This window comes from Hyperoodon ampullatus, assembly GCF_949752795.1.
Source record: "Hyperoodon ampullatus genome assembly, chromosome: 3".
NCBI classification, from domain to species: Eukaryota; Metazoa; Chordata; class Mammalia; order Artiodactyla; family Ziphiidae; genus Hyperoodon; species Hyperoodon ampullatus.
Window position 1 is genome coordinate 167,502,988 of NC_136916.1, and position 14,025 is coordinate 167,517,012.

General features: G+C 52.1%; 1 protein-coding gene across 2 annotated transcripts in view; it reads right to left on the reverse strand.

Moving 5' to 3' along the window:
• Positions 1-2,800: 2,800 nt before the first annotated feature.
• CCDC88C (coiled-coil domain containing 88C) overlaps positions 2,801-14,025 on the reverse strand; it is a gene marked incomplete at its 5' end in the record, with an annotated part of 125,924 nt that continues 114,699 nt past the window's right edge. The window contains 4 exons of one of the 2 annotated variants that reach the window (XM_079699613.1): positions 2,801-3,955; positions 7,380-7,672; positions 8,459-8,527; positions 10,764-10,832. In XM_079699613.1, coding sequence (XP_079555739.1) covers positions 2,957-3,955; positions 7,380-7,672; positions 8,459-8,527; positions 10,764-10,832 — 1,430 coding nt within the window. In that variant the 3' untranslated portion in view covers positions 2,801-2,956. The remainder of the gene's footprint in view (positions 3,956-7,379; positions 7,673-8,458; positions 8,528-10,763; positions 10,833-14,025) is intronic. The other variant, XM_079699612.1, reaches the window with a different exon arrangement.

Sequence of the window (14,025 nt, forward strand, 5' to 3'; positions counted from 1 at the left end):
TGGATATTTCCCAGACACTCCCAGGCCAGTGTGTCTCCCAGGCCAGTGCAGAGAAGGTGGGGCCTGGGAGCTCAGGAGGGGCATGATCTGGGCTGCCCCCCTCAGTAACAGGACCCCGGGGTACTGCCCAGGACCATTGCCTGGGGTTGGCTGTGTATGCGAGTGAGGTGTCAGAATTGGAGCCAGCTGATGGAGTGATGGATAGGGTATGGGGAGGAGGGTGGGGGACATCAAACGCTGTCTCGAGGAACGAGATGGGGGAGGATGGGGAACTGCGTGTTGAGAACCTTGCGTTGGTGGTGTCTCGGGACATCCAAGCTGGAACCAGATCTGGAGGTTCCGGGGAGAGGTTGGTGTTGGATACATCTGGAGCCTCTGGGAGCAGACTGTAAGGAAAGTTGTGGATGTGTATGAGCTTGTCTGGGGCAGAGAAGGGAGTGAGAAGAGGTCTGGGTGCGCCTTGAGGTGAGCCAAAGGACCAAGCCACAAAGGGATGGGTGTGGCAGGTGTGGAGGTCACCTGGGTGAACCTCCCGAGGTGCCATGAGGGCTGAGCTGTCTGAGGCAGGCAAACTGGTTGGCAGGCTGCTACCAAAACCCAGGGTCAAGGGTATGTGTGTGACCTAGGATGAGAACAGCTGGCTAAGACGAGGGGGGCCAGATTCCAGACACATTCTCAGGTCCAGGATGTGACCTAATAAAACGTGGGTTGTGGAGAGGAGGGATGAGGCCCGCATCACAGGCATCTGTGATTGTGCGACAGCTGGTGTCGCTGGAGAAGCCAGGGAGAGGAGGTGAGGAAGCCTGCCGTCCAGGCAGGGGCTCTGAGGGGCAGTCGGTACTCCGGGAGCAGGGTGGGACCAGCCCCGGAGGGGTGCAAGGAGGGAGAGGTCTCGAAGGCGCAACCTAGGACTTGGCAAACAGGACACTTCCAGTGACCATCTGTGGAAGGAATGAGTGCATGAACGAGGGGCCGGCAAGTCTGAGGGCTGAAGAGCCATCCCACAAGGGGGAGAATCATGAGGCAGAGACTGGGAGTTCCCAGGGGAGACTGGCCAGGGGTCAAATGCTGCAAAGGCCACAGGGAATGAAGCCTGCAAGGTGGCTGCCGTTCATATGCTGGAGGAACTCTGCTGAGTGGTGAGACACCCAGACTGCAGAGGCTCGGGAAAGAACGGGTGAGAAGACAAGAGGAGACCCTCTCGAAAGTCTGGTGAGAAAGCCAAGTAGGCGCTGAGGCAGCAGCTGGACAGAAATCTACTAGAAGAAAGATTTTGACATGTGTGGATATTCATATGCCTGCCTTCCTTCCTCCTTCCCTCCCTCCCTCCATCTGACTTAAGCCTCCGATCTGAGGCCCCCAAGGTCTAAATTCCAGGTCTGGCACTTCCTAGTAGAGTAGCCTTGGGAAAATCCAACGGACTACTTCAAGCTGAGCTCCTGCCATGACACAAATCCCATATCAAAACAGGATCCAATTTACACTAAGTTAAAATAAATTCAAGTCTGGAAAAAAGCTTGTAAAGAGAGAAACCTTGCCCTCCACATTCTCTGATGACCTAGTGGCCAAGGGAGCTGTGGATTCCAGTGACTGGTGCTGAGGCAGGGACCCTGAGCCCCCAGAGCCCAGTCAACGCTGCCATAATGTGCAGTGAGGAAAACCAGGACTCAATACTGTTCCATGTCCTTTTATTACAATTGTCCTTGTGTTCCAGAATGAATGGCTATTTAATACACAACCCGAAGCACTCCTAAAAATGATCTTAGCTTCCCATTTCTTTATTATATTGAATCAAAGGGAAAAAAAATCTTCAAAAAAAAAAAATCACCAGGTTTAGTGTATCCCTGGAAGAGCACCTTTACTAAACAGGAAACAAAACGTGCCAGGAATCTGACCAAATACACAAAGCAGCAGGTGAGATTCCTGATAGAAAAGAATGACTCCCCATGGAACATAAATAGATCCCCTCAAAGTACATATATCTCACATGAGTGTGTACATACATATGTAATATATTAAAAGAAATTTGGTTTCTACCACGAGAAGTTACTCAGCAATAATAAATCAACATCTCACCTGAGACAGGGAAGTGGGGACACTGCAGCCACGTTATTAACCGAGGCGCACCTCACTCCTGTACACGCCTCCCCTCTGTATGCTGTGCACACTTGCTGGGTGGGCTTCTCTCTGCCCGGCCCCCCAGGCCCAGCAGATCCAGTGTTTGTAGAAAAGCGAGTCAGGGAAGGCAGGTGGCCCTGTGGCCTCGGAGCCCACCCTGCAGAGCCCAGGAGCTGGCTGCAGCGGGGAGGCAGACACCCGAGGCCACCGCCGCCTGCCTGGAAGGCCGCTTCGGCTCTGGGGTGAAGGGACGCGCTCGGGACCCCAGCAATGGCATGGCAGCGCGCCTGGTTTTCAACAGCGAGCCTGCCTCTGGGGTCCACCCAAGGGCCTCCAGATCTTTGTAGTTTGGCCAGTGGGGGCTTCCCCTAGGATCAAATGGCTTTTGGGAGGGGAGGAGAGTTTCCAGAGCCACCAGGGCTCAGCCCTGTGAGTGTGTGTATGTGCGTGTGCACACGCCCGCATACACACGCGCTCCAGTGGAGGTCAGCAAGTTGCAAACGAGTGTTCTACAGGGGCGCGCTCAAATAGTGTCTGCTTTGGGGTCAGTTTGTCACTGCGTTCTGAGTGTCCCTATGCCAAAGTGGATTTGTTCAAAAGATACCAGTTGCTGGAGGCTACAGATACAGAAGACAAGTTACACACCGGGGAGAGGGTGCAACCCTCTCAGGGCTTGGCACGGTGTTTTAGTAACAAAACAAACAGAAGAAACGCACGGGAACCCTTTCCTCATTGTAAAGCCCTTTCCTGGCACCACAGGCAGACGGGGAAAGGCCATCATGATGAGCAGGTGCGTCAGTAGCTTTAAGGTTTAGGAGCTGCCGGCCCAGGAGCCAAGTCACACGCAGCCGTACTCGTACCACACGGTCTGCTGGTCCCCAGCCGGCTCGGGGGATGCCGGCGTGCTCTTCGAGCTGCTCCCACGACTGAAGTCCTCGGAGGCCCGGCTGCCATGGGGAGCCAGGTCGGGGGACCTGCCCGGGCCCTTGGCAGGGAGGCCCTCGCTGTGGCCCTGCCCCGGGGCCCCGTCCCCCTCGGAGGGGCTGAACCCCGCCCGGACGGGGGCGATGGTGGCCGCCTCTCCCAAGTGCGGGGAGGCTTGGGGCTTAGTCCTGGCGGCCGGGGCTGCGGCAGGTGAGCAGTGCTGGAACTGGGAGTTGCTGCCACTGCCAGCTCCAGCGGCGATGGCCGGGGACGTGGCAGACTGCTGCAGCGGAGCCGGCCTCTCCTCCTTCGGGGGAGCCAGAGAGAAGCGCCTCGCGTCCAGTGGCCGGCTTCGGGGGCCAGAGCCCTGACAGGAGCCGCCAGCCTTTCCCACAAGCGGGGTCCGCTCCCGGGCCAGGCTGTGGGAGCTGGGAAGTGTGGAGCTCTGCAGGCTATGGCTGCCTGTGTCTCTGCCCGCCGAGGCCTCGGGACCCCCTGGCTCCTGTTTGCAGGCCTCTGGCCCGCTGGCCCGGAGGAGGTCGGCGGAGGCCAGGCTGAAGGCCCGGCTCAGGGATGCACTCCGGCCAGTGGGCGTGTGGGAAGCGGGGGGCATCGTGGCCTGCCGGAGTCTGCCCAGGGACAGGCTCTGGGGCGGCTGGGCCTGCCTCTGGGGGGCAGTGGGCAGGGCCTCGGCCTCAGCGGGTCTGAAGTTCGGCTTCACGTACTGCCCGGGCTTCAGTGGCTTCCCCTCGGAGGTGGTGACAGGCATCTTTATGGTGGGGGCCACAAAGCTGGTGGGCATCTTGGCCCCTTCCTTCCTGGTAGGTGGGCCTGGCTGGCCTCCGATGGCCGGGAGATCGCTGGCCTTTCTAAAATAGTCACTAAGCAGGTCATCCCGGCAACTGGGAGCGTCCTACAGGGAAGAGAGGAAGAATTGAGTGAGGGCCAGAGGGGCGTTGGAGACCCCTCCTCCCACCCAGGATGTCCCCTGTGCCGCCCGCATGGCCAGGACTGAAGTTTCCCGCTCAGCCTGTTGAAGGCCTAACTTCCCCACCATACACACTGCTCTGGTCAGGGGTTAGGACAATACACGGCTCATCAGGGAGAGGACCCAGAGGCCACTCAGTAGCCCCCTAACTCTTTTCTTTCTTTTTTTTTTTGGCCGCGCTTTGTGGCACGTGGGATCTTGGTTCTCCGACCAGGGATTGAACCTGTGCCCCCTGCAGTGGAAGCGCAGACTCCTAACCACTGGACCGCCTGGGAATCCCCAAGTAGCCCCTTAACTTTACAAGTAAGAAAGCAGATGCAGAGAGGAAATGACTTCCCACAAGGCTCATCCACTTTATGGAAGGGTCAGGCCAACTGTTTCAACCTGGTTCCCATATTTTCACCAAGCAGAGCAAGTGGCAGAAAGCTGACCGGCAGGACCGGACCTTCTTTGTCAGCCCACCAGGGTCAGCCACACTGCAAGGGCTTTACTGTGGGCCGCAGAGAGGAAGAGAAACAAGACCAGCTCCCAGAAAGCCAGAATCAACCACACTCAGGACCCTCACTGCCTCTCAGATGTTTCTCCTCATGTGAGAAGTAAGGGAAAAAGGAGGCACAAGGGGCAGGGGGAGGGCGGTGGGAACCAGAAAGGTCGACCGTCCAGGAGAAGAGGAGGTGACCCAGCCCTCTAGACTGTCCCCCTCAAGCGGCCGCCCCCTGCCATGGAGCTGCCACCTAGCTGGGCTTCCCCTGGCCAGGGAACCGGTGTCCTTTGCCACCATCGTGGGGACAGGAAGAGCCGCCAGGGGCCAAGCTCGATGGCCGTGTTCAGGCTCACTTCAGCCTTCTGCCAACACCTCACAGCCTAGACGAGCCAAGCGGAGGTTTCTCCTGAGGCCGACGCTGCAAGAGGCGGAAGGGAAGTGAGTCTGCATCAGCGATGAGATCAGGGGCCGAGAGCTGCTGCAATGAGACCCCAGCCCGCTGTGACCTGTCAGGGGGCATCAGTCTGCAGGACGGGTCAGCAGCTCAGGAACCACTTGCTAACAACTCCTGGCCCCTGACATCTGGATGCTCAACTTGACAGAGGTGCAATCTGTGGTTTCATGCCAGTTTGAAGCCTCACTCTTGGCGTGTGTGCAGTAAGACCCTGGGTCATCAATATGGACAAGAACCATGTATCAAGTGCTTCCCAAATGCCAGGTGCTGTGCTAGGAACCAGGGGTATAATCGCAAAAAACTTAGCTTAATTTTGAAAGCAACCCTTGTAAGGGTTGCTTAAGGTTGTATTAAAACAATATTTAATATGTAAGAAAACTGAGGTCATAGAGGATAGACATCTAGAGAGTGGCAGATTGGAGATTAGAACCTGCGGCTGTCAGACTCTGCAGCTGTTTTCAGCACCTCCTGGTCCCTTTCGGCACACTTCTAACTTCTTTAACACCCACCTTCAGGGCCACCCAGGGAGCCCATCTTGTGACACTCCCTCCCCCCAGCATCATCAGTGCTTGGGGAAGGGGGTCATGGGTGGCTTCTCCAGACCTGCTCAGAGGAGGGTATAGGGGTGCCAGGTGGGGCTATGGGGGTGAGCACCTGGGCAGAGGGGGAGAGGACGGGTGGCTCTCAGAGGGTGAGCGTCAGCTTCCAGCAGGAACAGGTGAGCAGCGGTGAGTATCTGGACAGGTCTGAGCTGAGCGCGGGGGGGCCCTGCGCCTTGCTTAGGACCCACCCCCTAAGATCTGCCCAGAGAAAGGAAACTCACGGGGACCAGCACATAATCAGAGAAGGACTGAGAAGAGGAACCATCCAGTTGCAGGCACCCCTGATTTCTGGATGCTCTTGTTTATTCCATTAGATCAGTGCTTCTCAGTGCGTGATGCCTGGACCCACACTGACAGTGAGAGCGTCGTCTGGGAACTTCATAGAGATGCAAAATCTCAGGAACTCTGGGGTCCAGCTTGTGTTCTGCCAAGCAAGTCCGATGCACACTGGAGTTTAAGACCCACTGCATCAGACCGTAAACTTCTGGAGGGCAGGTTTTCTGTCTTTCCCACCTTGGGTTCTCCAGCTTCTAACACACAGTAAGTGCTTGATACACAGACCAAACCACGAGGCCTGCTCAGAGGAGGGTAGGGGTGCCAGGTGGGGCTATGGGGGTGAGCACTGAACCACAAGACCAAACACCTAGCAAGTATGCGATAGAAATTTGCCCATTAACTGGTTTGCTTTGTTTTTTTTTTAGTGCAGGCACCGTGCATACCTCCTAACACACGGTAGCTGCTCAATAAATATCTCCCAAACAAATATTTTGTATTCTGTGTCACTGTGACCCATTAATGTGGGTCACAGAGTTTACTATAGGGCTTGAGAAAGTTCTACTGTATTTGTTTAAGGGAAATGAGAGAGAATCACTGAAGCATTAAACCTTAAAAGGTCTCAATTGCAAGACAGTGTATGTGTCATCTGTTGAATAACCCAATCGCTCATGGGACTGAATTTAGACAGAGTATGTAAAAGACAGACATGCAGCTTCAGAAAAGCTAAATGGAGACGCTGGAAAGGTGACAGCGGAGGGAATCCTAATACAGGTGATGTTTGGGGGTTAGAGCTGCAGAACAGAGGTCAGCAAACCAGAGCTACGGGCCAGGTCCAGCTGGCTGCCCATTTTTGTATGGCCTGCGAGCTAAGAATAGTTTTCACATTTTTAAATGATTGAAAAAAAATTTTTTTATAGAACGGTCTTTTGGGACATGTGAAAATTATATGAAATTCAAATGTCCATGTCCATAAGTAAAGTTTTACTGGAACACGGCCATGCCCACTCATCGACAGATGGTCTGTGGCTGCTTTCCAGCTAAAGCGGCAGAGTCGAGTAGTTGCAGCAGAGACCGTCTGGACTGACACGCCTAAAATATTTACTATCTGGCCCTTTATAGAAAAAACTTGTTGATCTCTGCTGGTGAAGGCTCAGGGGAAGTGGGCATTCCGAGCTCTGCCACAAAACCTGGTGAGATGCTAACTCCGTGAGTGGGGGGCTGGCCACTCTTCTCCCGAGAAGCTCCCAGCGGGGGGCGCACAGCACCCCTGCCCTCCATGGCGGCACCACGTTCCGCCCACTCACTTCACAGATGGAGAAACAGCCTCCGAGGTCTGGGGCTGGCTGCTGGCACCCAGGGATCTGCTGGCTCGTGGGTTTGCTCCCCACCCAAGCAGCCCTGCACCTAGGCCACGCACCCCCGCCCCATCCCCTTCTGTGACTTTGCTGCCACGGTTTCTGCCTACTGTCCCAGTTTGGGAGATAGCAAAGGAAGAGGGATTCGCTGTGTCCCTTTGAGCCCGGGGCCACTCACGGAGGAAGGGGAGCCCCGGTTGCTCTCTTCCAGGAACTCCTCCAGGGTGACCATCTCACTGCTCGGGGAGGCTGCTGAGCAGGGCCGCACCCCGCCATGGGGCTGGGCTGCGCCCCTCTTCCGGGTGCCCTCTTGGGGGAGAGGCCCATTCCGGGGTGGGGGGTACTCATGGCGGCTGAGGGCAGTGCGCCCCGGGGTGCTGGCATCCCGCGGCAGAGTGGCTGTGTCCCTACTGGGGATCAGGTCTTCGCTGCTGAAGCTCTCGGACCTGCCGTGGAGCTGGTCGGAGGAACCTGGGGTCGGGGCGGGTGACACAGAGAACACACGTGAGTCCCCCTCTCTGTCTCCAGGTGGCTCTGTGCTGCCCCCAGCTCACTTAAGACAGAGAGGACGCTGCCTGAGAACCCAGGGCGCACTTCTCCCAGGCTGGGATTTTGGATGTTAAGGACACTCTGGAATGCTTAGAATTCAGAACAAAGTGACTTGAGATAAAAGTGGAAAGCTTCTGCTAAAGTTTCAATTGTTAGGAGCTATACGGCACCACACTCATTAGCTCTTGTCTGTTCATACAGTTAAAGGTTTACTTAGCACCTGCTTCGTGCCAGGTGTTCTTTAGAGGCTGGTCATGTGGACTCTGAGAAGTGAAAAGATTTGCGTAAGGGTTTATGGTCTTGGGACAGCAGACACATTCTTTTCAGATGTGCAGGAAACATTCATTAAGACAGACCACATTCTGCACCATAAACTTAAAAAGAATCAAAGCCATCCACTATGTTCTCTGACCACAGTGGAATGGAACTAGCGTCACGCTCTCCATTCTAAAGATGAAGTAACTCGGATTCAGAGGATGGGTGACTCTCCCAGGTGCCCAGAGCCTGTCAGAGGGGGTGAAGGGATTTGAACCCCAATCTATCCAAACTCCGGGCCTTCACCTGAAACCGCGTGATGTGGCCTGGGAATGCAAACGCAGAATGCATGGAGGATCTTGGGAACTGTATCTTTAAAATTACAAGTATACTATAAGCCCAGAGTCAGAGATCCACACACTGCAAAGTGCCCAGAAGGAAGGGCTGGCTCACCTTTCAGGTTAAGAGGTGAGCTGTCGCTGGACGCATTTCTACTGCTCTCCAAGCTCCCCGGCCGGGATGCTGAAAGGAAACGCCAACATATAACCTAAGGGCCGATGGTAAACCATCTAATCTGAGAAAAACTATGGAACAAAGTAACTCTGTGCCAGAGTGAAGCTGAGCGCCCCCAGGAAGGGCGGGCTTAGGGATCCTCTGTGTTCTCCCACAAGGACAGCTAACTTCCCTGAGTGCCAGGCGTGGCACCCAGTAGACTGTCCAGAAATGACAGCCTATGGTATATACATATTTTTTATTAGGTCTAGGGCTGTGGCTTAAAACAATTTTGTTAACGAGGAAAATCTCATGCAGAACTGAAAAAGCAGACAAAAAAAAAGAACGGCTGCTCTGGGTGAGCCAAGGGTTGGGGTGGGGATGCCCACCCCTATTACTGCACAGAGCTTTCTGGAACACGTGTGAAAATCTCCTGCCTAGACCATGACAGTGCAGCTCAGTGAGGGCGGCAGCCAGGAAACGGCAGCGTGTGCACACGTGTGTTATGTGTGTGCAAGGGAGTGTGTACCCGTGTGCAGGTGGCTTCAGCTCCCTGATCCCAGGAGTGGGACCCTCAGCAGGAGAGGGAGCACTTGCTTTTCCCAGCTGCTTGCTGTCCTTTGGCTCATCCATGTCAAATTCACACCTGCCCCAAAGGGAAAACCTGACCTTTATGGTGACAAATGCTGGAGGGAACCAGCCCTCCCGGCTGCTGTCTGTGCCTGAGCGGGTCTGCGGTGGCGGCTCTTGGATCCCAGGGTGAATAACCAGGTCCAGGGAGGGACCCCGCCCACAGGGCACAGGGCAGGCTGAGTCTTCAAGGCCTGCAGGGTACCTCTCCCGGTCCCCTCCGCCAGCAGCACTCAGCATCACAGCCCTCGTCAGCCTGCCCTGTGTCAGTGTTTGTCCTGCTGGACCATGAACCCCTGGGGGACGGGGACTGTGTTTCTGTCATCTCTGCATCCTCCCAGCACACAGCTGGTGTTGACCGCACTGAGAACTGGAGACGCACTATGTACAAGCCACCTCCCCTCCTGCCTGCAAGTTTGCTTTTGGTTTTCTGGGTCTTTAGGGCACCCAGTTCCCAAGTGCTGATGCGTTCTCTGCAAATAGAAGGCATCTGGAAAACACTTACTAGCAAACGGGGTTTGGGGACGAGCCAAAAAATACATGGTTTTCGTGCATGGTATAAAAGCAGAATAAGTCCTCTCTTTGAGAAGGGAATATTTGAAATTAAAAAAAGCACATCCCTCTTTAAAAAGGAAATAAGTTTCACTAAAATTGTGATACAAATCAATGGGACCCCAAAGCACTTTTGTTTATCTAAGCATTGCATCAAAAACCCCTTTCCCTTCTTTTTCCCCAATAAGAGAAGCTCAAGGAATCAGAATACTTAGGAAGAAAACCCTTTTGGTCAGCTGACAAGCATAAATTGGGCTACTCAGGTTTACCAAACGTTGCAGGAGATGCCTGCTGTTGTGTTACCCACCACTCAATGTAAAGACATAAGGGCGCCCTGTGTCAAACTGTTTCATCACAGAGCCGGTCTTTCCTCATGTCAGTTGGAAATGTCTGTATTTGTATCATAATACTTTTAAGACAATGGATAGGGTAGAGATAACACTTATTGTCGATCAGGAATAAACTGAATTCAATGTAAACTTTGAGTTTTTTTTTTTTAAGAATTACCTTCCAACCCTTCTATGACTTTTTTTTTTTTTTTGCAAAACTTAAAAAAAAAACCCAAAGCTGTTTATAATTTTTGAGAAGGTTGGTATAATTCCTGGTTTCCCTTCTGCCTAAGTTTACAATATGCCTGAATCAAGCGGCAAGTGCTTCTCACAATTTCTAAGACTAAATATAACTTGGAGCCACTCTGGTCAACTAAAATCCAAGTGAGGACAGTGAGAGATCTTCCTGAAATCAACGCTCCCTGTGCGGGTCACCAGAACTTCCTGGCAAACACGAGGGGTGCTTTAAAGCAAAAGGAATGAAAGTCTCCAGAAGTGGGATGCTTGATAAGTAGTGACTTCCCCGTCACTGGAGGTATGTAAGCAGAAGTCACATGCTCAGGCCCTGGGGAGGGCCACGAAGGAGCCTGGAGGAACTGTGGACCCCCCCCCCATTCCCACTTCATACAACAACTTCACTTTCACCTGTTTTGTGTGTTGGACTTCCATACAGGACTTAGCTTAAAGGAAAAGCACTGTTGATAAGAACAAGACTGAGAACCCAGGAGGAAGGGGACATCGCACTGACCACTCACCGTACTGCCTGTGGGGAGTGAACTCGAGCTCCAGGGACGGTTCGCAGAGGCTGTCATCGGAATTATAGCCTGTGGTGAAAATAAGGTGATGATACAGGGGTCCCGGAACATCCACAGGGAAACACGGGGTCCTGTGTCGGACGGCCACCTCTGACTGGCACCTGAGCCACGGCAGCGCCCAGCCCTTGGAGGCGAGTGAGGGACGCGTGGACGTGCCTCTTCCATCCCTCCCCTTACTCCTCCTGCTGGCACAGCCCTCACTCCTGAGTCCTGTTAAATTTAACTTCGAATCCCATTTCCGCCTGTGCAGTGACAGGGACTTGAAGACTAAAGCAGTGATCTGGCCAAAGGATTACACAGCAAAAGGAGGTGAGTATTTAGGGCCCTGGGGAGCGCCTCCCAACCTCCAAGGCCAAGCCGTGCCAGCAGTTCTGGTCTGGAGACCACACTTGTCTTCAGGAGGCGGGAGGAAGGCAGAGGAAGAATCCAGCACCTGAGGGGAGAGGCTGACTCCCTGGAAACAGCCCTGCCGCAGCAGCTCCTCATCCGAAATAGAACTGGAGGCACAGGCCACCCATCAACTGCCCTTTCCCCGAGAGGGACTCAGATGCCCTCTGCCTCAAGCCTGTTACCTTCTCTCTGACAGTAGACCCTGGGTCCCACCAAATGGCAAGAGGGTTTCCGCCCTGTCCCCAATTCCTATTATAAAAGTTCTGGCAGTGAGATACACCCAAAGTTAGGTATGATTTACACACTACTATATATAAAATAGGTTAACTAATGAGGACCTACTGTGTAGCACAGGGAACTCTTCTCAATACTCTGTAGTGACCTATATGGGGAAAAAAATCTAAAAAAGAGTGGCTATATGTATATGTATAACTGATTCACTTTGCTGTACAGCAGAAAGGAATACACATTGTAAATCAACAATACTCCAATAAAAAATTTAAAAAAAAAGTTAGGTATGATCTAACTGCTTCCTTTGCAGGTTTTGTCTCCTGGAGATGAGGGCGGGACGACTCCTTTTTTTAACTCATTTGAAGGCAGAAGAATCCTACATTTTGAATTCTCCCCTAATGCCCAACTCAAAGTAGTGGCTTAATGAAAACTTGCTGCCTTGATTACTACAGTATAACATGGCTAGTGATATGTAGGTTATTGGTCGTTAAACCTGGCTAATATCAGAATTTTCTGGAAAACTTTTTTTTTTTTTTTTTTTTTTTTTTTGGCGGTATGCGGGCCTCTTACTGTTGTGGCCTCTCCCGTTGCGGAGCACAGGCTCCGGATGCGCAGGCTCAGCGGCCATGGCTCACGGGCCCAGCCGCTCCGCAGCATGTGGGATCCTCCCGGACCGGGGCACGAACCCGTGTCCCCTGCATCGGCAGGCGGGCTCTCAACCCCTGCGCCACTAGGGAAGCCCCTGGAAAACTTTTAAAAAATATGGAATCTCATTTAGGAAAAGCATATCTGTATTTGTCCTTTGACCCAGCAATTCTACTTCTAGGAATAAACTCTGGGGACTGGTTGGTTGAATGAACTGTCATACCACCATTTTAATTATTATGCGCCTCTTAAAAAGAATGAGGAAGATCTCCATGATATATGGCTAAACAAAAAAAAATCAAGGTGCATTATTTTGTTTATTTTTGCAAAAAGAAACACTGGAAGTATAAACAAGGAACCAAAAAAGATGGTTATCCATAGGGTGATTTTGGAATGGAATGGAGGGGAAAGGGAGAGATGTGAGACTCAGAAATCTAAGCATGCCTTCCTACGTAATTTAGCTTTAAATTACATAAATATTTTATGTATTAAAAAACAGGATTACTTTAAAAAGAAAAAATTCTAACTGAAAACAGAAACAAATGAACCTTACTGTATATCAAACTGCTAACATAATCACCTAGAGAAAAAAATTCCAGTGAATTTTGAATATAAAACTGTGCATCCTTAGTGAGATATAAGCTCAGAACTTAAAGAACTACAAGAAAACGAACATCACTTAGTAATTTTATTGTTAGTAATATAAATTTTTTCCCATTACTGCATATTTTCAGGAAAAATAAATAGATGTTTCGAGAGACAAGACTTCTGTGTAAGAGAAGGACATGCATATGAAATTAAAGAAAAAATCCCTGTAATGTTAAATTGGAATTGGAAATATTGATATGAACTGATAATATCTATGTGTCCTTTCTTTACTGAAAGGGTCTAAAAGTAATGACAACTCTGTAGTGTCCAGATCTTGATTATTAAATTCTGCTCTAAAAGGAACTAGATTTACTTGAAGAAATGTTGATTCTAAGGGCAGGGAGTGGGGGCGGGGTGCTCCATTTTGAAGACGGTTACATGCCCACTGGCGATGACTACCCAGAGAGTGTGAGAACTGGGCTGCCAGGGAATCGCCATGGGCAGTGCTGGGGTTACAGTGCTGATGGACCCTCATGCACGCTCTGCAGACGTGTGACTGGCCAGTGATGTTTCCAGGCTGGTTCAGGGATGGGGTCCAGACTGAGACAGCCCAGGGTTAGCCTGGAGGGCTGGACCTTGAGCCACACAGACCACAGGAAAACTGAGGGGAGATGGTGTTCCCAGCTCTTTCCCAAGACCAGGCAGGGCCTCTGTACCCCAGAGCCCAGGAAACCAGGGGAGACTGATGACTGTGGACAACAGACACCCTTGCCACACCTGGCTCAGAGCATGCCTGTTCCAGACAGCACACGGCACGGCTCCACTGACATCCAACAGTAAGTGACTGCGCCTGCAGTGTCTGGCCAGCAGTGGGGAGAGACTGTCCGGCTGCCCTGTGCCCACCCAACTCACCTTCTCCCCAGCGGGGCTTCCTACTTGTAAGCAACTGGGACGAGGGCAGGGACCCTGTCTGTCTTTGCTTTGCTTGTCAAACCAAGGTTGTGCAAGTCCCTGGTTTCAAGAGCCGAGTGGGTGGTATTATTATGAAAAATAACAACCACTTCTTGTTCTCCAATTTCTAACACCCCAGAGGCAATCACTTTCAGTTCTTTCAGCTGTTTCTTTGGATAGTTTCATATCACTAAATTATCAGCAGAATGTCTTTTTTGGTCGGAAGTTTCATCTTTTCCTCTCTGTTGGCATATTTTAAATTTCCCAGTGCTTGCTCCACCCACCCCTGACTGACTGCTCTTTTGGTAGCATCCCATTCTTGTTTCATGGGTGCAACAGCTTGGCTCATCTCTGATTATATTAATGACGGGCATCGTAAAGCTTTCATCTCCGTGCT